This window comes from Chenopodium quinoa, unplaced genomic scaffold (assembly GCF_001683475.1).
Source record: "Chenopodium quinoa cultivar QQ74 unplaced genomic scaffold, ASM168347v1, whole genome shotgun sequence".
Taxonomy (NCBI): Eukaryota; Viridiplantae; Streptophyta; class Magnoliopsida; order Caryophyllales; family Amaranthaceae; genus Chenopodium; species Chenopodium quinoa.
Window position 1 is genome coordinate 1 of NW_018742789.1, and position 23,557 is coordinate 23,557.

Sequence of the window (23,557 nt, forward strand, 5' to 3'; positions counted from 1 at the left end):
AAAGTTATTGCTCACAACAGAATGTGGTGAACCTAGGTAGTTCAGCAGCTCACACGGAAAATGTGCAGTGTATAATGGGATCAGACCTGCATTTGGAAGAGCCCTTAATTGAAAGCCATATGGATACCAGCAACAAGTCCAAGGGCATCTGGAAGGCGCTCTTCATACAACTGAAAGTTCAGGCACAATTGTTGTAAAAGCCACTTACAAGGAGCTTTCAGTGAGAATTGTTTTCTCTTTGACTTTACCGATTAATCAACTAATTGAAGAAACAGGCATGAAGTTCCAACTTGAGTTGAACAAATATAGATTGTTTTATCAAGATGAAGATAAAGCGTGGATGATGCTGACTAGTGTGGAAGATTTGAAGTATGCTTCGAATGTTGCTGAATCATTGGGAACCAAGTTTGTTAGATTGTCTGTTATTGACTATGTTGTTTAATACTGTAAAACTATTGCTTATAGTTGACATATTTTGACTCATGTAATTAAATGTTGTCTACTTCTACTCCGTGTTACTATTTTTCCCTTCTTAAAAGTAGGAATAGTAATGTGAGGATTAATAAGAGAGAAGTAAAAGGAGGGAAGAAAATAAGATTTCCATTATTTTCTAAAGGAAAAATATTTTCCACCGTATGTATTTAGAGAGTGATGAAATGGGGAGATATCATAAAAGTATAAATCTTATGAATATAGAGAGATAAAATAAATATTACGAAGTACAAGCTTAGAGAATCAGAGTGTAAGAGGAAAATGAGTCTTGTTATTCTCACACAAAGATGTTAATTATGGGTCAGGTCATTTCTGGTTGTTTTGTGTTTTGAGTCTGTAGGGTTAAGATCGGGTTGGCGTCACTTTGGGTTTCGGGTCGCTTTGGGTATCGAGTTAATTTGGGTATAAGATCAATTTCGGGTTAACATTTTTGGGTTAATTTCGGGTCATGGATCGGGTTAGGATTGCCGGGTCAATGTCGGGTGAATGGGTAATTATTTAGTGAGGTCCAAGTTTTTTTTTATTTTTTTTTTATTTTTCAAGGTTCAGGTTCAATACACAACTAGTTTTTTATTTCATTATTTTTTTTTTTAAGAAAATAAGGTTCAGGTTCAATATACTTCGTACAACTTAGTGAACTAGGGTTGATTGTGGGGTCCAGAATAGCTGTGCTGCATTATTAATCTGATAATCTCTATGGGTTGTTCATCAATCCCTATCCACCTCACTTTTTTTTTTTTTTTTGGGGGGGGGGGGGGGCGGTGGGAAGAAATAGGAGAATAATGTAGGTTCAGGCTCAAAGTTTTTATAAATTGGTAGCTGCTTCTCAATTCTCATATACTAGTACAGTACGTATTCAATATTTCATTCAAATCCTGAAAGTTAGAGTATCCCTGCTATACAAAGTGACTCTTCAACTATGGAAAGTGAACAAGGAAATTATGAGCATGAGCAGAACCAAACCCTTCAAAATGACATCAAGGGTTACAAAAGAAAAGAAATTTCACTAGAGACGCTTCAATCATTTTGGTCCAAAAATATGACATTCCAAGAAGCTGCAGAACAAGTTGGAGGTATGTTACTTTATGATTAAAAATTTTGGTCCTAGAACAAATTTATGTTATGTGCTTTTAATTCCATGAATTTGTTCAGCAAATTGTAGTTAAATAAAAATAGTTTATGTTTTGATTCTTGGTCTTTCTTAAATGACCACAATTTGCAGTCTCGAGGTGTACAATGAAGCGAAGATTGACAGAATTGAAGCTGGTGTGGCCATCAAGCAAAAAAAGGAAGCAACATCTTGATGATGATGCAAAGAAGAGGAAACACGATAGTAAAGCACCATTTGGAAGTGATTCCACAACACATCAGAATTTGGTGAATCCTTCTAATTCAACTGCTCACGCGGATATTGTGGGGAAGGGTATAACTGGATGCGACCGGCATATGTTGCCAAATCATGTATCATCCAACTCCAACGCTGTTGGCAACTTGACCATGGACACAAGAGTGGAAAACGTTAGGGAGAACTTAATGGATAATCAACGTTCTGAAGAGCATTAGAATGGATGATGCTGACTAGTGGAAGATTTGAAGTATGCTTCGAATGTTGCAATCATTAGAAACCAAGTTTGCTAGATTGTCTGTTATTGACTATGTTCTTTAATAATACTAGTGCTTATACTGGCTTAAGTCAGTTAACATTTGTGCTCTGGACTAGCAAAGAGTATGACTATGGGCCGTTTATTTAGGCCCCGGTTGATTGTTTTCAATAAAACATTAGTTTTCATGAACATATAGTTTCTAGGAAAACCACAACTATAAATTAGTTCTCCTGATTAAATAATTTCCTGCTGAAATATTTTTCTTTCGAAAATTCTAAACCTGGGCATCGTGCCGGGCCGGGCCGCCGCGGGCCACGTGCTCCTGCGTGCCGTGCCGATCGTGCCGCCGTGCCCAGGAAGTCGTGTCGTGCCGTGCCAGCCATTCTCACAGGCCAACCCACGGCCTGGCACGGCCCTCATGCCTGGCGGGCTCGTGCCGTGCCGGCCACGTGCCGGCCTGGCGGGCCGGCAGCGGGCTGGCAGTTTCCAACCTTTTTTTTTTTATTTTTTTTTTTAAAAAAAGTGACAACATTATAACTTATATTATAATGTATATAAGTTATAAAATTATAATTATAATTATAATTTTTATAAGTTATAAGGTTATAAGTTTTATAATTATAAGTTGAATATTTATGTTTTATAATTTTATATATTCAATATTTATATTTATATATTTACTCTATACTATTACTTTAAAATTTAATGTTTATGATTTATTAAATATAATTTTGTATTAGTAATTGGTATAATTTTATTTTTTTTAATACGAATTTACAAATTATAACAAAACGGGGAAAAAAAGGCAAATTGGGCTTGGATGTGAATAATGCGTACTTCATATTATTATTACTTGAGTTGAGAAAATTGTACAATGATAAAAATCGTACAATGATGGTATTAAACAAAAATTGGAAAATGATAATATTGATAATGATTAAAATCGTACAATATACAAAAATTGTTTATTCTTCTTCTTGCTCGTCTTCGTCGTCGGCTTCGGCTTCGGCTTCATCGGCTAGTTGGATAGATTGGGAACTAGCTGAACCCGAACGGTCGGAAGCGGAGGTTCCTTCATCGTTGTCGTTGTCCTCGTAAGAACGGTCTTGTGAGCGATTTTCCGCATCCAACCAATCTTTGAAACACACGCACATTTCTAGTATTTCGGGTTTTAGACTTGTTATTTTATCGTCCAGAACCCTTCCGGATGCGCTGAAAGCTCATTCGGAGGCAACAGAGGAGACTTGGATACCAAGAATGTCTCGTGCCATTGCCGCCAAAGTTGGATGCTTCGTGCTTTGTTGTTTCCACCATGCAAGGAGGTCGAGGCTGTTAATCTCATCGTCGTCCATGCCTTTGGTGAAGTCATAACTCAGGTACATCTGCAACTCCGAGACGTCGCTTTGCGTTCTCCTGATTGATGAATCACCTGAAAACCTTGAAATCAAGTTAGTAGCCTGTGAAAATAAATGTTTGGCCTTCTTACTTACGTTTTTGGATGGTTGGGAAGGCCCTGAGCGAGGAGCGGTGCCATATTTGCTTTCATAGACTCCATATAAAGCAAAAAACTGATCCTTCACAATACTCTTATACGTTTCTACATCATCGTCAAGATTCAGGCATTGAAAATAAATGTCAACTAACATAAATGTGTTTTCATACTTTTGCCTAGGATCTAATATGGAAGCAAAAATATAAATCAAAGGAATTTCACTATAATATTTACGCCACTTTGTTTCCATTGCTGGAAGATACTGATCATAATCACTTTGGTTGCGATGATCAGCGAAAAGTTGGGCGAGTAAACATGCATTAGAAAGAAAGTTTTGAGCACAAGGACTGTAAACAGAAGAAAAACAATACGTCATGTTATATAATAACTGTAAAAATTGCATATATCTTTCACAGTTATACCAATCATCATCATATAAAGCATTTTGTGGAAATTTTTGGTTGTAAAATATTGTTAACGGGCCCTTGTACTCAATTGTCTTAGTTAACATGTCATAGGTGGAATTCCACCTAGTTGGGCAATCGGTTTTGATTTTTATTGCCCTTATCTTTTGCTGTCTTAGAAAAGTCTTCCATTCTTGGTACCTCATGTTTGAGCTATTAATAGACATAATAGCATCTCTGATTTTGTTGTAGTATGGGCCAATTGCCCGAACTCCATCCTGTACACATAAGTTAAGTACATGGCAAACACATCTAGTATGAAGAGCATCACCGTCTAATATTACATCGGTTAAGTTTTGTTTGACAAAATTAGCTGTGTATGTCATAGAGGTTGCATTGTCAAAAGTCATAGACATCATTTTATCTCGAAGGTTGTATTCGTCTATTGCTTGCATTAAATGGTGAGCAATGTTAATGCCGGTGTGTGGGTATTCCAGCATTTTGAAATGTATTATTCTTTTTTGTAACAACCATTGATCATCTACCCAATGGCAAGTCACACATAAATAGTGATATTTATAACCATTATCCCAAGAATCGGCTGTCAAAGACACTCTACAGTTAAGGTTACTCAATTCGGCTTGTAACCGCAATTTGTACTCTAGGTAGTTTTTCATGGCGGCGGAACGAACGGTTTTCCTAGATATTCTTTTATGTTGGGGTTGTAGTGCTTTGTTAATGTAGGTGTTAAATGGGTCACTTTCCGAGAAAAGAAAAGGTTGTTCGGCGTGTACTATCATTTTCCCTAGTTCATCCCTATCCCTCTCATAGTTGTAGGTGAAGCCGTGTGGATGGTATTGGGAAATTTTTGGTTGGGTTGGATCAATAGCTGGTTTTGCACAAGCTTTCATGTGTCTAGTTAGGTGTCCCGTCCCGGATTTGGATAGTGCCGTGAATACACCATTACATGTTTTACATTTTGCATATGTTTGGTTGGGTTTATTTAGGACGAAATGACGACATACCTCACTCCTTCGGTTTTTCAAAAGTACCATCTCACTTTCGCTGAACCATTCATGATGTGTGTTTGGGTTAGTAGTAACAGAAGGGGTAGAACCGGAGGGAATTTGGGTACTTTCTTGGCTACTTTGGCTAGAATAATAGTTTTGTTGATCACCAAAATAATTAGGCGGGAATTGACCGAATTGTGGGAATTGTTGTGGATTTTGAAATTGGTTTGATGGTGAAAATTGGTTTGGTGGTGGTGGTGGAAATCCCGACATATAATAGGGTTGAAAACCGGAACTACCATCGTGCCTAAATGGCTCATAGCCCGGGGGGGAGTAACCGGGGTCATTGGTTGGACTCGGAATTTGGGGGCTCGTTGTATTAGGTGGTTCTCTAGAGCTACTACTACGGCCAAGTCGGCCTTTCCCCCCCTAGATGATGATGGGTTGTTCGATGCCATAATTAACAATTAGATTTTTAATAAAAACTGATTAACAATAATAATAATTAATAACAACAATTTTAACAATAAAAATAACAATAATAATAACTAATAACAACAATTATAACAATAACAATAACAACAATAAAAAAATAATAACAATAATTGTAACAATAATAATAACTAATAACAACAATTATAACAATTATAATAACAATTAACAACAATAATAATTAAACAAGATTATTCTAATAATAACAATAAAAAAATAATAAATTAATGATTAGTTTAGATCTTACAACCGTGCTTCAATGCTCCACTAATTACGATTACGAACTTTTTAATTTTTTTCCGATATTAGGAAAATAATTAGAGAATTTAAGAGAATAATTAGAGAATTTTAGAAAAAAGGATTATTAGAGAATATAAGAGATTAAGAGATAAGAAGAAGAGATTGTGATTTTGTGATTTGGAAATGAAATGGAGGTGGGTATTTATAGAATTTTTGGGGAGCTAGATGGCCAAAAACTAGCCGTTTTTTGGCTAATTATGTGCAAAAAACGGTAATATTACCGTTATAAACCAAGGTGGGCACGCGGGCCGTGCTGGGCCGGCACGAATGCCGTGCCTGGTCTTCGTGCCACGTGCCGGGCCGACGTGTCAGCACGGCGGGCCAGCACGCCGGGCCCTGGCCGTGCTCGTGCCGGGCCGGGCCTGCAATTCCAGAACATTGTCCGTGGCACGCCCGTGGCACGAATCTCGACTGGCGTGCCGGGTGGGGCTGGGGATCGGGCCGTGCCGGGCTGCGACGAACGGCGGGCCGTGCCGGGCGGCACGCGGGCCATCCCGGCCCGTTCCCAGCTTTAGAAAATTCTATACATAGCCCTAAGGGCTACATATAAGGAGCTAAAAATAGAAAAAACAAATGAAAATGTACATTAATTATACTTGTTTGCGCGTCATTTTGTCATACATTCCTAGATTAAGGGTCTGTTCTGATTTACTGAACTGAGCAGAACTGAACTGAACTGAATTGTTTATGAGAGAAGAAAATTAGGAATTGAACTGATATAACAGTCATCGTGATTCAGAAAACGAGCAGAGTCAGATCCCTCAAAATAATAACGTGAAGGGTAAGAAAGGAAAAGAAATTACTTTAGAGACACTACAACCATTCTGGTCCAAAAACATGACACTGGAAGATGCTGCAAATAAAATTGGAAGTATGTTTGCATTTTGTTTATAATAGACTTTTTAATATCTGAGACCATGCATTTACATACAAATTCCAAATATATACTCTTGCTAAAATTGTGTAGTGTGCACTCATTGATGAATATTAAGTTAGTTGCTGTCAAAACTATTATATCATTTTTAATCAGTAAATCAGGCCACTGATATATCAAAAGGAATAATAATGCTGTAGGCAACGTGGAACTGTAATAATAAAGAGCTTTTTCCTAGAGTAAATCATAAAAACAATAAGTGATGATTTATCATATGCATAGTACAATAATATATATCATGGGCATACACTTAGTAAATTTAGATGTTCAGAATAGAGTTTCGGTTTGATGAAACCTTGCATTGTATCATCTGTTTTTAATATTTGTTAAGTTTGCTGGAAAACTTTAGTAAAATTCCATAGTGTATGGAGAAGAATGCAGGGACTTGTATTCTTTGAATGTACAGAAGAATGGAGATTAATACAGGTATTTCTATGTACAGCAAAATACCCCTGGATTTCAGGAAAGTTATAAAAACTGCAGACTGTTACAACAACTTACATTCTGTTAAAGTGACTGCTGTAAGTTCGTTGCGTGCTCGGGCATAAGCTGCTTCTGGTAACTTCTATGAACCAAGAAGCTACCTCAAATCAACCTGATACTTCAACAGAATTAAAAACTACATTTTCCATTTCTTAATAATTTACCTTTCTATTATTATTTGATGTTTTTAGAAACTGCCTACTCTTACTCCTAGAGACTATTGCCACTCCTTTTTAAGAAAATGCTAATAATATGATTGAGAAGTTTTCGGTTTACAAAATTTATTGTCATTAGCATATTTTAAAAGACAAAGTAATAGAATCTTGGAGAGTGAGATCTGCATCCTGATGATTTCTTAGAAAACTGCTCGAGTTTCTTTGGTAATCAGTAGATTTTTAGCTCGCGTATGTGCTTTGATGCCATTAACACCTTCCATTAGTGTAACATTATTGTAAATGCTATTACATACGTAGTACTTCTCATTATGTACTTGTGTCTTCTATTTTCTCCTTTATCTAATTTATGATGTTGTTGTCAAATATAAATGGTTTATGTTTTGATTCATTGTCTTGCTTATATGATTCGTCGTACTTGTCCACAATTTGTAGTCTCAAGGTCTACAATGAAGCGAAGATTGAATGCTTTGAAACTCAAGTGGCAATCAAGCAGAAAAGGGAAGCAGCATCAGAATGTAAAGAAGAGGAAACAGAATAATAAAGAACCAGTTGGAAATGATTCATCGCAGCAGAACTTGGCGAATAATCCTGCTAATTCAGCATCTCACACGGAAACTGTAGGGGAGTGTATAATGGGAGCAGACCAGCTTACTTTGCCAAATCATGTATCATCCACCCCCGACACTGTTAGCAACTTGACCTTGGACACAATGGAAACCCTCAGAGAGAACTTAATGGAAACTCTAGGCGATATAGATCATTTTCAATGCGCCCACGAGCATTTGGATGGTGCAAATGAGTGTACATAGTCAGATGCTTTGCAACAAAATGAAAATAACTCAAGCAACTTTACAGTGAAGGCCACTTATAAAGATGATGTAGTTAGATTTGATTTCTCATTGAGTTACAGTATTGACCAGCTCAAGGAAGAGTTGGCCAACCAGCTAGAACTCGAGGTTAACACATTCAAAATAAAGTATCAAGATGAAGAGAAACATCCGGTACTAGTGACCCGCATCTCTAACTTAGAGCATGCCTTAAATCTTTCAAGATCATCTAATGATAGCAGTGTTGTTAGATTGTTCTGAAAACATGATATCTTTATTATATTAGAACATTTGTAAACAACAATGAAAAAAGTGTGTGTGTGTGTGCGCGCATGCTCGAACATGAGAAAGAAGGATAGGTTTTATGGTACCATGACAACATCTCTAGCAGCCAGTGCAAGAATATCAGCACATGAAACAGTTCCAGGGCAGAACAATTCTAGCTCTCTTTTAGCCGTCTCTATTACTTCAAATCCTCCTAGAGATTTATTTGCAGGATCTGCTTTCTCAGTTCCATCCCCTTCTACTAGCACTGATGCATCACAATCCTGCAAGAACATAGCTATAATATAGCATTTAATTATCTAGCATCTATTAAATGGCTCTTCTTAGGAAGCTGCCGCCACTTTAGTATAATGTACAGATAGATGGATAGAGGGATGGATAGATACAAGAGACGGAAACTCACGTTGACGGAGCAGTCATGGAAGAGCAAGCGTAAAAGTTTCCCCGGAACAGTCGGATCAGTAGAAGCAGCTCATCTTACAGCATCCCGGACTACAAACTCGACACCCGGGCACGACAATGCATATAATTCAAAGGAGAATCAATGAATATAACAAGGAAACAATCCTAAAACAAGGATTAAAACCAAGAATGTTGGTTTTTGAAGACAATTAGCTTCAACAGGTACATTAATCATTTTGTATACCATTCCCAAGTCAATGTAGCATAAATTATAAACTCTTACTCTCGTTATATATATAATTTTTGTATGTCAGAACTGGATGCAATGTAACATGCAGCTTGTTTTATGTATTTATAGAAGGTGAGAAAGAAAGTTCAAAGAAAGCTTATTTATTGATTTAAAGTTGCATTTATTATGTTTTTGGAGTTGATAGGTAGGAAGCTGAAGAAAGAGGGCTGTAAATTTTAATGGAGACACTGACAATTTAGAGGGCTGATGAATAAAACAGAGCTGGCAGAGGGAATTAATGGTGGGTTTTCATACCAATGCTTTTACAGGTTGTGTAAGTAGTGAGTTACTACTGTGATGTCCAACTACCCTAACCAAATTACTGGTATGTATACATGTTTATTATGATAGGTAGAATTTGCATGATTTTTGGGTTACTTGATGTTGAAAGTTCATGGTTTTTGTTTGGTTTAAGTTTTTGCTGCTTTCATCTTCTGGATCAGGGTATTATAGTCTTAAATCATCTAATCTTTACTAAGAGCATAAATATTGGTGAGGATGGTTTTGTCCTCACAAACATTCTCTCTCCTTACCCTATTTTGACACCTCATACTCTCTTTCATCCACCTTATTTCCCACTATCTCTTTCCTCTCTTCCATCCTCTTCCATTTATTTTTCCCACATCAAAGGGTATCCTCTTGATATATTTTATACTATAAATATGGCCCCACCTTCAAATTTTTTCTTTGTAAAAGATTATTTTTTATTGATTTCTATAATGATAAGGTCTAATAATGATAATAATAATAATAATTAGGATTCGATAATTAGCATACATAATAAAAATTACCTTACCTATATATATTTTGATACAGTAACACATCAAATTAGGAATAAAAACACTAATTGATACACTAAAGTACAACAAATACAAGAAATTAAAGACAAATAACTAATTATCCTCTTTTTTCCTTACCGATTACTAGTATGCTCAAATCTTGCCCATAAATATTCTGCCAAATTCATATTTCTTCCATAACTATGATTATTTTCATCCATTACAAAAGAAAATTATAAAAAGAGAGGAAAGAGAGGAAGGAGTGAAAAAGATGCAAAATTGAAGTGTATAAAAGATGGCCAAAATTAGGTTCATTTTATAGAGAAAATAAAAATACAACCGTTGGTAAAATTAGTTTTTAAAAATATGTTACCGTTTGTGATTAATTACCGTTATAATTTTTTTGAGTTTATAAAATTATGTAACAAATAAACAAATAAAAGTTGACACTTCATCCTCTTGGCACAAAGGACAAGGTAATCCTCTTCTCCTTGAGGATCCTCTACATTACCCAACATCAAAGAGGACTACTCCAAATCAGCAAAAAAACCCACACAAGAGGACATATATCCTCTCCAATAATCTTGCTCTAAAGAGACAGTTATACTATGGATTTGCTGAAAATTGTGCCGGAATAATATTGACTCATTGACTTACATTTATTATTTGTAGGATAGTGAATATAATGATATAACTCCGTTTCTTTGAGCTGTTTTTGTTTGGAATGTTGTAATGAAGAGGGAAACTAAATACGTGTGAGATATTCTTAAATTAGTTTCGACGTGTGATTCAAAATTTATAGATGTTTAGATATTTGTAGCCTAGTGGCGGAATTGGCCTTGTGCCTGGTGGGTCAAATGAGTCACCAAGGCCCAAAAAAAATTCTAATTTTTTTCTTAAAAAAAAAAAAAAATATTCGAAGATTTACACTCCGAGCTAGACGAATTATTGATACACTCCATTGCTTAAGGTAATTTCTGTTTTCTAGCAAATGTCTGTAATTTGATTGAATATTTACTATGGCTTATCACTTGATTGTGAAATTCTAGTATTTGATGATGATAATAACGATGATGTTAGGAACAAAGTTCAGTCTTTTCTTGAAAAGTTTGCCTCTCACTTCAATTCATCATCCTCTTGTTTCTTTTTCTCCTTTACCCATCTTTTCTTTCTCAACCCAACATCAATTTTGTTCATCAGGTCTTCTATTTGTCTTCAATTTAACTTTTTGATTGTTAATTTTGATCTGGGTACTTGTAATTTGTTCCTAATTGAATTGCGTATGTGTAAAATTTCATGATTTAATTTTTTAATGTTATTTTTAATGTTTATTTGGTTGTAGAACGAAGAAAGCTAAGATTGCAGGTGAGAAATTGTGTTCCTGCCCTGCTCCTGCTCTTCCTCTTCGCTTCATCTTCACCAAATCACCAGACGGCCAGATCAGCAGACCTCCGCCACTGCTTCCAGTGCTGGTCACCTCCTCCTGCTCTTCCTCTTCTTCATCTTCGCTCACTGCTGCTGCTGCACACAGGCGGCTCGCCGGCTCCACTGCCTCCACACATTGATGGTGTTGTTGCTCTTGATTGGGTATTTGGGTTGTCGGTGATCATCGAAAGCTTCCTCCTCTCTCTCCTATTCTCATTTTGCTAGTAAGTTGATTTCTAATTTTTAGTTTAAAATTCTAATCTTCAATTTAATTCAGTCTAATTAGTTAATTCTATTAAATTATTTGATATAAGTTTAAGGGAAATTGGAGGTTGTCGAGACACAGTGATTGGATTCTTCTCTCTATTTCGTTGATTTTGTTAGTTTTTTGGTAAAAGTTTGAAACTTTAGTTGATTTTGTTGTTGTTTGTTTGTAAACTTTGAACCTTTTGTTAATGTTGTTGGGTTTTTGTCTTTTTGATGAAATTTGAACCTTTTTGACCATGTGATTATGTGAATTGTGGTCAGTGTTTATTTAGGGTGTTTATTAGCTTGTCAATTTTAGTCTTGTCAATTTTAAGCTTGTTAATTATTAGTTAGTATTGTAATCTTGTCAATTTTCTATTTGGATGATCTTGGTAAGAAATTTTTTTTTTACATATTTGGTTATCGATTGTGACTCACCAGTCGGAAGTTCCTGGGTCCGGAAGTTCCTGGGTCCGCCAAGGGTTGTCAATAGGGCGGGGTGGGGCGGATTTTAGTCTTCCCATCCTCATCTCAATCTAAAATTTTCATATCCATCCCATCCCCATCCCCATCCCCGCGACGGGTCTAAAATTCATCCCCATCCCCGCCCCCACTTGAATAATCACCCCCACCTAATCCCCACCTAAGACCTGCCTAATCCCCGCCTCCCAAATACACAATCCTTCATAATTAATAAAGATTGCAAAAAGAAAAAAATTATTATTAATATTACACATTCTATTGTTTATAATATAAGTGTATTACAAAGTATTATATTTACTATTTTATTTTACATAATTTTTTTTATAAAATAGTATAAAAGTATATAATTTTGTTTTTAAAAATATATGGATGTGGGGATGGGGCGGGTACGAAGTGGGGTGGGTGGAGATGGAGCGGGTACGAAGTGGGGTGGGTGGGGATGGAGCGGGTACGAAGTGGGACGGGTGGGGCGGATAAACCTAAAATCCACCCCGCCTCATCACCCATGGCGGGTATGGTTTTTATCTCCATCCCCGCCCCATCACCCGCCAAACCAAGATTCATCCCCGCCCCAACGCAGCTCTCTTATTTGACCCGCCCCAACGCGGGTCTCTTATTTGACCCGCCCCACTGACATCCCTAGATATGTGCTTTATAAGTGGGTAAAAGACACTTGTAATTTGAAAAAACAAAAAAAAAAAAAAAAAAAAAAAAGGTAGAGAAACAGAGTGTAATTGGATAGAGTTGACATATTTTGACTCATATAGTATAAGCTACTCCGTATAAAATTAAATGCTTGTTGTTACTTTATTTTTCTTAAATAAATAAATAAATATCTGGACTAATAGATTTAGAATACTTTTTTTTATTTTTAACTAGTAGATATACAAACCAACAGAGTTGTTTTTTTTTTTTTTTTAAGGAACATACCAACATAGTATGACTATGGGCCGTTACTGTTAACTTAGTGAAGTATAACTTGAGGTTCAGGTTCAATGCATAATAATTCATTGAGGCTCAGGTTCAAGGCATAATTACTTAAGTGGGGTCCAGAAAAGCTGTGATGCATTTATAAATCTATGTGGTCATTAGTTCTTCTTATTAACCACAACTAATTATTTGCGGTTGAGGTTCACGTTGAAGTTGATAGTTGTGATAATTTCTTGATGGAATCTTAAAGCTGCAACTACTGAGTAGTATTTATCTTCTCTCTTTGTTCCTTTATTTCCCAGTTTATATTTCTGTAGTTTGAAATTAAAATTAAAAGAGGTGGTTTTTGGTGTTCTTGTTGAAGCTAAGGAAATGATAACTTGCGGAGAAGTAGATTCTAAAGGTCACTTGGAATTGAGGGAGGATCCAGAGGCATGGATTAAAAATAACCCTCCTTCTCGTCTAGCCTTGCGTTGTTATGAAAAGGAAGAGGTAGGAGAATCAATAGGTGAGCTCACACAGCTCATCCGCCTGGAATTCTTGTACTGTGATTCCCTGAAATGTGTGTCTAACACCATCACTAGGCTTCACAAATTGGAGCACTTGCAATTTTATAAGTGTTATTGTTTGGAAGAATTGCCGGCAAATATAGGGCAGTTGGTGAGCCTTACTCATCTCAAGCTTGATTATTGCGAGAACATAAAGTTCCTTCCTGATAGCATTGTAAATCTATCCAATTTGACTTATTTAACTCTCTCTTCCTGTGATTCCCTTGTTGAATTGCCGGCAAATATAGGGCAGTTGGTGAGCCTTACCCATCTCAAACTTAAATATTGCAAGAACATAAAGTCACTTCCTTTGAGCATTGCAAATCTATCCAATTTGACATCTTTATCTCTCTTTTCCTGTGAGTCCCTGGTTGAATTGCCGGCAAATTTGGATGGGTTGGCCCATTTATGTCTTCTTGATATTCAATCATCCAAAATCAAGTGTCTTCCTTGGAGCATCACGAAGCTACGCAAACTCCGACATCTAATGTTGCCCGAACATTTCAGACTCGAAACGTTGCCATATGACTTGAATCATTCGGTCATCATTTCTGTTAAAGATAGGCATGTTCGCAAATCCTGGGAGGAACTTAAAACAGAGATAGGAGAATTGCCCATTCCTTTTGGTGGAGGTAAGTTTACATTGCCAATGCTTTTACTTTTACAGTTTTACTCCAAATTTGTTTGTTCTAGTTGACGTGGTAGTTATACTATGTAATAATCAAGCTTATCTCTTCTCTCCCCCTCCTACAATGGCAGAAATAAGAAATGATGCAGCTCAAAATCCCTCTATCATATCTCCTCCTGGTTATCTCCGATTGAAGGAGGATGATCCTTCGCAATGGATTATTAATAACAGAAATTTACTCATGTTGGTTCGATTTTTGGACTTGGAAAATGTTAAGGAGTTAACAGATTCCATAATGCAATTCAGTGAGCTCACCCACCTCTATCTCTACTTCACTGATCATATTTGCCTCCCGGATAACTACTTTGTCACATTCACAAGGCTTACACATCTCTCTCTCGACTCTTCTGATGTTGAAATTGATGAGTCCGTTATTCACAGCTTAAGCAAGCTATCCAATTTACAAACACTACATCTGCGATTATCCATTTATGATAGCTTGGAAAATTTTAATATGCCTGTCAGCCTCAAACATCTCTCTTTATCATCTTGCAATATGAGGCCACTTTATGATAGCTTGGAAAAGTTAACTAACTTAAGGAGTCTGGATCTCAATTCCTGTGATTATTGCGAGTCATTGCCACCATGTATGTATATTCACAAACTCAGGCTTGTGGATTGCTCCTTCGAGTCACTTGACTCACTTCCTATTGGCCTACATCACCTGGAAATTTTGTTTTTCAAAGATTATAATGACCTGAGATGTATCTTTGAAAAATGTTGGAATAAATTAGTCAACCTGGAGACACTCTCCATTACATGTTCTAAAATGGAGTTCTTTCCTGAAGATATAGCAAGACTCCACAACTTGCAAGAATTACAACTCAAAGACTGTATCAGCCTCGAAAAACTACCATCAAATCTACATGAGTTAGTCAATTTGCATACTCTTGATATCAGCGTCACCAGAATCAAGACCCTTCCTCCTAGTTTTGTGAAGCTGCGCAATCTACTACACTTAATCCTCCCCAAGTGTTTTAACTTTGAAAGATTGCCAAGGAATCTGAAGCAAGTGTCCATCATCGATGACACAGAAGAAGCATACTACAAGAGCAACGCCTATGATGCTTCCCTTTACCAAGCCTCAGCCTCCGATGAAAGCGAAGATGAAGTAACTGTTGTTCCTAGAGGTAATTAAATGTTGCCAGTAATTCATATGTCATAACTTGCATTTTTTTTATCATCATTGATGACACGGATGATGCATACTTCACACATATGAATAACTCTCGTATCAAAATGCCAACAGTAGAAATTCATGAAACTGTCCCTGATGAGCAGACATCAGCAGATCCTTTCAACAGTATAAGTATGGGCTCTATTGAGCACATAACAACAGCACAAGGTGGTATTGAGCAAGATAATGGTGAGAACAGTCATCATGATTTAGAAAATGGGCAGAAACAGGTCCCTCAACACAATAAGGTGGAGAGAAATAGTAGAATTGAAATATCTGAAGAGAAGCTACAACAATGTTGGTCCGAAAACCCGATGTCACTACAAGAAACTGCAGAAAAAATATTTGGAGGTATCATGATCGCATTTTGTTTGTATTAGAATTGTTAATTATCTGAGACCTGCATTTACATACTCTTGCCAAAATCTGTTTATTCATTGAAGTTTTAATTTCTATTGATGCCACTGATATTTCAAAAGGAATAATAATGCTGTATTCAATGCAAAACTTCAATTGAGAACTTTTTCCTAGAGCAAAACTATTAAAACATTGAGTAATGTTGTGCCATGTGCGGAGTAACATAAATTTACATCATGGACACTACACAATTTTTTTTTTTTTTGGTTGATAAAAATGGAAACTAAGCAAATTTAGATGTTCATGTGAAATTTTGATCCCTGCCTTTTAATAATTTCAAGCAAACTCTTATTTACAATGTGCGAACCTCTAATTATATATGTTTGCTTACTTAATTGTCTTCATTGATGTTAATTGTCTCTTTGAACTTTTATAAATAGTGTGGTCACATTTATACTCGTGAAAATATTTGTTTACCTATATTCCCTAATTAATGTTAATGGTCCATAACTAAATTTGTGGTTATGACTTTATAAGGATGGTTTTTGAAAATTAATTTATCATTAAGACTGAGATAGACATCCTGTCATCCCGATGATTTCCATAAAAAAATTAACTGCTTGAGCTTCTTTATCATACTTGACTTCAATTTGCAGTATCATACTTGGCTTTTCTAAATGATTAATCATACTTGACTTCAATTTGCAGTATCGAGGTCTACATTGAAACGAACAATAAAAGAATTGGGTGTCGAGAAGTGGCCAAGAAAAGGAAGAAAACAACAGCCTGATGCAAAGAAGAGGAAAACAAACAATACAGCACCATTTGAAAGTTATTGCTCACAACAGAATGTGGTGAACCTAGGTAGTTCAGCAGCTCACACGGAAAATGTGCAGTGTATAATGGGATCAGACCTGCATTTGGAAGAGCCCTTAATTGAAAGCCATATGGATATCCAGCAACAAGTCCAAGGGCATCTGGAAGGCGCTCTTCATACAACTGAAAGTTCAGGCACAATTGTTGTAAAAGCCACTTACAAGGAGCTTTCAGTGAGAATTGTTTTCTCTTTGACTTTACCGATTAATCAACTAATTGAAGAAATAGGCATGAAGTTCCAACTTGAGTTGAACAAATATAGATTGCTTTATCAAGATGAAGATAAAGAGTGGATGATGCTGACTAGTGTGGAAGATTTGAAGTATGCTTCGAATGTTGCTGAATCATTGGGAACCAAGTTTGTTAGATTGTCTGTTATTGACTATGTTGTTTAATACTGTAAAACTATTGCTTATAGTTGACATATTTTGACTCATGTAATTAAATGTTGTTACTCCGTGTTACTTTTTCCCTTCTTAAAAGTAGGAATAGTAATGTGAGGATTAATAAGAGAGAAGTAAAAGGAGGGAAGAAAATAAGATTTCCATTATTTTCTAAAGGAAAATATTTTCCACCGTATGTATTTAGAGAGTGATGAAATGGGAGATATCATAAAAGTATAAATCTTATGAATATAGAGAGATAAAATAAATATTACGAAGTACAAGCTTAGAGAATCAGAGTGTAGAGGAAAATGAGTCTTGTTATTCTCACACAAAGATGTTAATTATGGGTCAGGTCATTTCTGGTTGTTTTGTGTTTTGAGTCTGTAGGGTTAAGATCGGGTTGCGTCACTTTGGGTTTCGGGTCGCTTTGGGTATCGAGTTAATTTGGGTATAAGATCAATTTCGGGTTAACATTTTTGGGTTAATTTCGGGTCATGGATCGGGTTAGGATTGCCGGGTCAATGTCGGGTGAATGGGTAATTATTTAGTGAGGTCCAAGTTTTTTTTATTTTTTTTTTATTTTTCAAGGTTCAGGTTCAATACACAACTAGTTTTTATTTCATTATTTTTTTTTTTAAGAAAATAAGGTTCAGGTTCAATATACTTCGTACAACTTAGTGAACTAGGGTTGATTGTGGGGTCCAGAATAGTTGTGCTGCATTATTAATCTGATAATCTCTATGGGTTGTTCATCAATCCCTATCCACCTCACTTTTTTTTTTTTTTTTTTTTTAGGGGGGGGGGGCGGTGGGAAGAAATAGGAGAATAATGTAGGTTCAGGCTCAAAGTTTTTATAAATTGGTAGCTGCTTCTCAATTCTCATATACTAGTACAGTACGTATTCAATATTTCATTCAAATCCTGAAAGTTAGAGTATCCCTGCTATACAAAGTGACTCTGCAACTATGGAAAGTGAACAAGGAAATTATGAGCATGAGCAGAACCAAACCCTTCAAAATGACATCAAGGGTTACAAAAGAAAAGAAATTTCACTAGAGACGCTTCAATCATTTTGGTCCAAAAATATGACATTCCAAGAAGCTGCAGAACAAGTTGGAGGTATGTTACTTTATGATTAAAAATTTTGGTCCTAGAACAAATTTATGTTATGTGCTTTTAATTCCATGAATTTGTTCAGCAAATTGTAGTTAAATAAAAATAGTTTATGTTTTGATTCTTGGTCTTTCTTAAATGACCACAATTTGCAGTCTCGAGGTGTACAATGAAGCGAAGATTGACAGAATTGAAGCTGGTGTGGCCATCAAGCAAAAAAAGGAAGCAACATCTTGATGATGATGCAAAGAAGAGGAAACACGATAGTAAAGCACCATTTGGAAGTGATTCCACAACACATCAGAATTTGGTGAATCCTTCTAATTCAACTGCTCACGCGGATATTGTGGGGAAGGGTATAACTGGATGCGATCGGCATATGTTGCCAAATCATGTATCATCCAACTCCAACGCTGTTGGCAACTTGACCATGGACACAAGAGTGGAAAACGTTAGGGAGAACTTAATGGATAATCAACGTTCTGAAGAGCATTAGAATGGATGATGCTGACTAGTGGAAGATTTGAAGTATGCTTCGAATGTTGCAATCATTAGAAACCAAGTTTGCTAGATTGTCTGTTATTGACTATGTTCTTTAATAATACTAGTGCTTATACTGGCTTAAGTCAGTTAACATTTGTGCTCTGGACTAGCAAAGAGTATGACTATGGGCCGTTTATTTAGGCCCCGGTTGATTGTTTTCAATAAAACATTAGTTTTCATGAACATATAGTTTCTAGGAAAACCACAACTATAAATTAGTTCTCCTGATTAAATAATTTCCTGCTGAAATATTTTTCTTTCGAAAATTCTAAACCTGGGCATCGTGCCGGGCCGGGCCGCCGCGGGCCACGTGCTCCTGCGTGCCGTGCCGATCGTGCCGCCGTGCCCAGGAAGTCGTGTCGTGCCGTGCCGGCCATTCTCACAGGCCAACCCACGGCCTGGCACGGCCCTCATGCCTGGCGGGCTCGTGCCGTGCCGGCCACGTGCCGGCCTGGCGGGCCGGCAGCGGGCTGGCAGTTTCCAACCTTTTTTTTTTTATTTTTTTTTTTAAAAAAAGTGACAACATTATAACTTATATTATAATGTATATAAGTTATAAAATTATAATTATAATTATAATTTTTATAAGTTATAAGGTTATAAGTTTTATAATTATAAGTTGAATATTTATGTTTTATAATTTTATATATTCAATATTTATATTTATATATTTACTCTATACTATTACTTTAAAATTTAATGTTTATGATTTATTAAATATAATTTTGTATTAGTAATTGGTATAATTTTATTTTTTTTAATACGAATTTACAAATTATAACAAAACGGGGAAAAAAAGGCAAATTGGGCTTGGATGTGAATAATGCGTACTTCATATTATTATTACTTGAGTTGAGAAAATTGTACAATGATAAAAATCGTACAATGATGGTATTAAACAAAAATTGGAAAATGATAATATTGATAATGATTAAAATCGTACAATATACAAAAATTGTTTATTCTTCTTCTTGCTCGTCTTCGTCGTCGGCTTCGGCTTCGGCTTCATCGGCTAGTTGGATAGATTGGGAACTAGCTGAACCCGAACGGTCGGAAGCGGAGGTTCCTTCATCGTTGTCGTTGTCCTCGTAAGAACGGTCTTGTGAGCGATTTTCCGCATCCAACCAATCTTTGAAACACACGCACATTTCTAGTATTTCGGGTTTTAGACTTGTTATTTTATCGTCCAGAACCCTTCCGGATGCGCTGAAAGCTCATTCGGAGGCAACAGAGGAGACTTGGATACCAAGAATGTCTCGTGCCATTGCCGCCAAAGTTGGATGCTTCGTGCTTTGTTGTTTCCACCATGCAAGGAGGTCGAGGCTGTTAATCTCATCGTCGTCCATGCCTTTGGTGAAGTCATAACTCAGGTACATCTGCAACTCCGAGACGTCGCTTTGCGTTCTCCTGATTGATGAATCACCTGAAAACCTTGAAATCAAGTTAGTAGCCTGTGAAAATAAATGTTTGGCCTTCTTACTTACGTTTTTGGATGGTTGGGAAGGCCCTGAGCGAGGAGCGGTGCCATATTTGCTTTCATAGACTCCATATAAAGCAAAAAACTGATCCTTCACAATACTCTTATACGTTTCTACATCATCGTCAAGATTCAGGCATTGAAAATAAATGTCAACTAACATAAATGTGTTTTCATACTTTTGCCTAGGATCTAATATGGAAGCAAAAATATAAATCAAAGGAATTTCACTATAATATTTACGCCACTTTGTTTCCATTGCTGGAAGATACTGATCATAATCACTTTGGTTGCGATGATCAGCGAAAAGTTGGGCGAGTAAACATGCATTAGAAAGAAAGTTTTGAGCACAAGGACTGTAAACAGAAGAAAAACAATACGTCATGTTATATAATAACTGTAAAAATTGCATATATCTTTCACAGTTATACCAATCATCATCATATAAAGCATTTTGTGGAAATTTTTGGTTGTAAAATATTGTTAACGGGCCCTTGTACTCAATTGTCTTAGTTAACATGTCATAGGTGGAATTCCACCTAGTTGGGCAATCGGTTTTGATTTTTATTGCCCTTATCTTTTGCTGTCTTAGAAAAGTCTTCCATTCTTGGTACCTCATGTTTGAGCTATTAATAGACATAATAGCATCTCTGATTTTGTTGTAGTATGGGCCAATTGCCCGAACTCCATCCTGTACACATAAGTTAAGTACATGGCAAACACATCTAGTATGAAGAGCATCACCGTCTAATATTACATCGGTTAAGTTTTGTTTGACAAGATTAGCTGTGTATGTCATAGAGGTTGCATTGTCAAAAGTCATAGACATCATTTTATCTCGAAGGTTGTATTCGTCTATTGCTTGCATTAAATGGTGAGCAATGTTAATGCCGGTGTGTGGGTATTCCAGCATTTTGAAATGTATTATTCTTTTTTGTAACAACCATTGATCATCTACCCAATGGCAAGTCACACATAAATAGTGATATTTATAACCATTATCCCAAGAATCGGCTGTCAAAGACACTCTACAGTTAAGGTTACTCAATTCGGCTTGTAACCGCAATTTGTACTCTAGGTAGTTTTTCATGGCGGCGGAACGAACGGTTTTCCTAGATATTCTTTTATGTTGGGGTTGTAGTGCTTTGTTAATGTAGGTGTTAAATGGGTCACTTTCCGAGAAAAGAAAAGGTTGTTCGGCGTGTACTATCATTTTCCCTAGTTCATCCCTATCCCTCTCATAGTTGTAGGTGAAGCCGTGTGGATGGTATTGGGAAATTTTTGGTTGGGTTGGATCAATAGCTGGTTTTGCACAAGCTTTCATGTGTCTAGTTAGGTGTCCCGTCCCGGATTTGGATAGTGCCGTGAATACACCATTACATGTTTTACATTTTGCATATGTTTGGTTGGGTTTATTTAGGACGAAATGACGCCATACCTCACTCCTTCGGTTTTTCAAAAGTACCATCTCACTTTCGCTGAACCATTCATGATGTGTGTTTGGGTTAGTAGTAACAGAAGGGGTAGAACCGGAGGGAATTTGGGTACTTTCTTGGCTACTTTGGCTAGAATAATAGTTTTGTTGATCACCAAAATAATTAGGCGGGAATTGACCGAATTGTGGGAATTGTTGTGGATTTTGAAATTGGTTTGATGGTGAAAATTGGTTTGGTGGTGGTGGTGGAAATCCCGACATTTAATAGGGTTGAAAACCGGAACTACCATCGTGCCTAAATGGCTCATAGCCCGGGGGGGAGAAACCGGGGTCATTGGTTGGACTCGGAATTTGGGGGCTCGTTGTATTAGGTGGTTCTCTAGAGCTACTACTACGGCCAAGTCGGCCTTTCCCCCCCCTAGATGATGATGGGTTGTTCGATGCCATAATTAACAATTAGATTTTTAATAAAAACTGATTAACAATAATAATAATTAATAACAACAATTTTAACAATAAAAATAACAATAATAATAACTAATAACAACAATTATAACAATAACAATAACAACAATAAAAAAATAATAACAATAATTGTAACAATAATAATAACTAATAACAACAATTATAACAATTATAATAACAATTAACAACAATAATAATTAAACAAGATTATTCTAATAATAACAATAAAAAAATAATAAATTAATGATTAGTTTAGATCTTACAACCGTGCTTCAATGCTCCACTAATTACGATTACGAACTTTTTAATTTTTTTCCGATATTAGGAAAATAATTAGAGAATTTAAGAGAATAATTAGAGAATTTTAGAAAAAAGGATTATTAGAGAATATAAGAGATTAAGAGATAAGAAGAAGAGATTGTGATTTTGTGATTTGGAAATGAAATGGAGGTGGGTATTTATAGAATTTTTGGGGAGCTAGATGGCCAAAAACTAGCCGTTTTTTGGCTAATTATGTGCAAAAAACGGTAATATTACCGTTATAAACCAAGGTGGGCACGCGGGCCGTGCTGGGCCGGCACGAATGCCGTGCCTGGTCTTCGTGCCACGTGCCGGGCCGACGTGTCAGCACGGCGGGCCAGCACGCCGGGCCCTGGCCGTGCTCGTGCCGGGCCGGGCCTGCAATTCCAGAACATTGTCCGTGGCACGCCCGTGGCACGAATCTCGACTGGCGTGCCGGGTGGGGCTGGGGATCGGGCCGTGCCGGGCTGCGACGAACGGCGGGCCGTGCCGGGCGGCACGCGGGCCATCCCGGCCCGTTCCCAGCTTTAGAAAATTCTATACATAGCCCTAAGGGCTACATATAAGGAGCTAAAAATAGAAAAAACAAATGAAAATGTACATTAATTATACTTGTTTGCGCGTCATTTTGTCATACATTCCTAGATTAAGGGTCTGTTCTGATTTACTGAACTGAGCAGAACTGAACTGAACTGAATTGTTTATGAGAGAAGAAAATTAGGAATTGAACTGATATAACAGTCATCGTGATTCAGAAAACGAGCAGAGTCAGATCCCTCAAAATAATAACGTGAAGGGTAAGAAAGGAAAAGAAATTACTTTAGAGACACTACAACCATTCTGGTCCAAAAACATGACACTGGAAGATGCTGCAAATAAAATTGGAAGTATGTTTGCATTTTGTTTATAATAGACTTTTTAATATCTGAGACCATGCATTTACATACAAATTCCAAATATATACTCTTGCTAAAATTGTGTAGTGTGCACTCATTGATGAATATTAAGTTAGTTGCTGTCAAAACTATTATATCATTTTTAATCAGTAAATCAGGCCACTGATATATCAAAAGGAATAATAATGCTGTAGGCAACGTGGAACTGTAATAATAAAGAGCTTTTTCCTAGAGTAAATCATA

The 23,557-nt window shown here is 36.6% G+C and overlaps 4 protein-coding genes across 7 annotated transcripts; 3 read left to right on the plus strand and 1 right to left on the minus strand.

Moving 5' to 3' along the window:
* Window positions 1-1,057: 1,057 nt before the first annotated feature.
* LOC110724922 lies at window positions 1,058-2,081 on the plus strand. The gene is made up of 2 exons (XM_021904407.1): window positions 1,058-1,565; window positions 1,715-2,081. Exons 1-2 carry the CDS (start codon window positions 1,412-1,414, stop codon window positions 2,053-2,055), a joined length of 495 nt encoding a protein of 164 aa, XP_021760099.1. The 5' UTR covers window positions 1,058-1,411; the 3' UTR covers window positions 2,056-2,081.
* A 6,285-nt stretch (window positions 2,082-8,366) lies between these two features.
* LOC110724919 (basic peroxidase-like) lies at window positions 8,367-10,190 on the minus strand. Its single transcript, XM_021904405.1, has 4 exons — window positions 10,108-10,190; window positions 9,982-10,045; window positions 8,586-8,762; window positions 8,367-8,471 (listed from the first exon to the last, which is right to left on the minus strand). The coding sequence occupies exons 1-4, from the start codon at window positions 10,188-10,190 to the stop codon at window positions 8,367-8,369; spliced, it is 429 nt and encodes a 142-aa protein (XP_021760097.1).
* A 436-nt stretch (window positions 10,191-10,626) lies between these two features.
* On the plus strand, window positions 10,627-17,163 carry LOC110724923. 4 transcript variants are annotated; one of them, XM_021904409.1, is made up of 6 exons: window positions 10,627-10,939; window positions 11,312-11,618; window positions 13,418-14,233; window positions 14,361-15,419; window positions 15,539-15,817; window positions 16,532-17,163. In XM_021904409.1, exons 3-6 carry the CDS (start codon window positions 13,426-13,428, stop codon window positions 17,092-17,094), a joined length of 2,709 nt encoding a protein of 902 aa, XP_021760101.1. In that variant the 5' UTR covers window positions 10,627-10,939; window positions 11,312-11,618; window positions 13,418-13,425; the 3' UTR covers window positions 17,095-17,163. The 4 variants fall into 4 exon arrangements, with proteins under 4 accessions (XP_021760101.1, XP_021760100.1, XP_021760103.1 ...); XM_021904408.1 differs by lacking the exon at window positions 10,627-10,939 and adding an exon at window positions 10,960-11,169; XM_021904410.1 differs by lacking the exons at window positions 10,627-10,939; window positions 11,312-11,618 and adding an exon at window positions 12,571-13,319.
* Window positions 17,164-17,291: 128 nt separating this feature from the next.
* On the plus strand, window positions 17,292-18,720 carry LOC110724929. The gene is made up of 2 exons (XM_021904421.1): window positions 17,292-18,204; window positions 18,354-18,720. The coding sequence occupies exons 1-2, from the start codon at window positions 18,051-18,053 to the stop codon at window positions 18,692-18,694; spliced, it is 495 nt and encodes a 164-aa protein (XP_021760113.1). The 5' UTR covers window positions 17,292-18,050; the 3' UTR covers window positions 18,695-18,720.
* Window positions 18,721-23,557: the final 4,837 nt, after the last annotated feature.

Bases quoted from the DNA above. Each gene is read 5' to 3' on its own strand.
- LOC110724919 (XM_021904405.1), bottom strand. From the start codon at position 10,190: ATGGATGAAAATAATCATAGTTATGGAAGAAATATGAATTTGGCAGAA. The intron at 10,046-10,107 runs GTAAGGAAAAAA...GTTGTACTTTAG, and splicing joins TTTGAGCATACTAGTAATCG to TGTATCAATTAGTGTTTTTA. The intron at 8,763-9,981 runs GTAATTTTTATT...ATGTTCTTGCAG, and splicing joins TCAAAATATATATAGGTAAG to GATTGTGATGCATCAGTGCT.
- LOC110724923 (XM_021904409.1), top strand. From the start codon at position 13,426: ATGATAACTTGCGGAGAAGTAGATTCTAAAGGTCACTTGGAATTGAGG. The intron at 14,234-14,360 runs GTAAGTTTACAT...CTACAATGGCAG, and splicing joins GCCCATTCCTTTTGGTGGAG to AAATAAGAAATGATGCAGCT. The intron at 15,818-16,531 runs GTATCATGATCG...TTCAATTTGCAG, and splicing joins TGCAGAAAAAATATTTGGAG to TATCGAGGTCTACATTGAAA.
- LOC110724929 (XM_021904421.1), top strand. From the start codon at position 18,051: ATGGAAAGTGAACAAGGAAATTATGAGCATGAGCAGAACCAAACCCTT. The intron at 18,205-18,353 runs GTATGTTACTTT...CACAATTTGCAG, and splicing joins AGCTGCAGAACAAGTTGGAG to TCTCGAGGTGTACAATGAAG.
- LOC110724922 (XM_021904407.1), top strand. From the start codon at position 1,412: ATGGAAAGTGAACAAGGAAATTATGAGCATGAGCAGAACCAAACCCTT. The intron at 1,566-1,714 runs GTATGTTACTTT...CACAATTTGCAG, and splicing joins AGCTGCAGAACAAGTTGGAG to TCTCGAGGTGTACAATGAAG.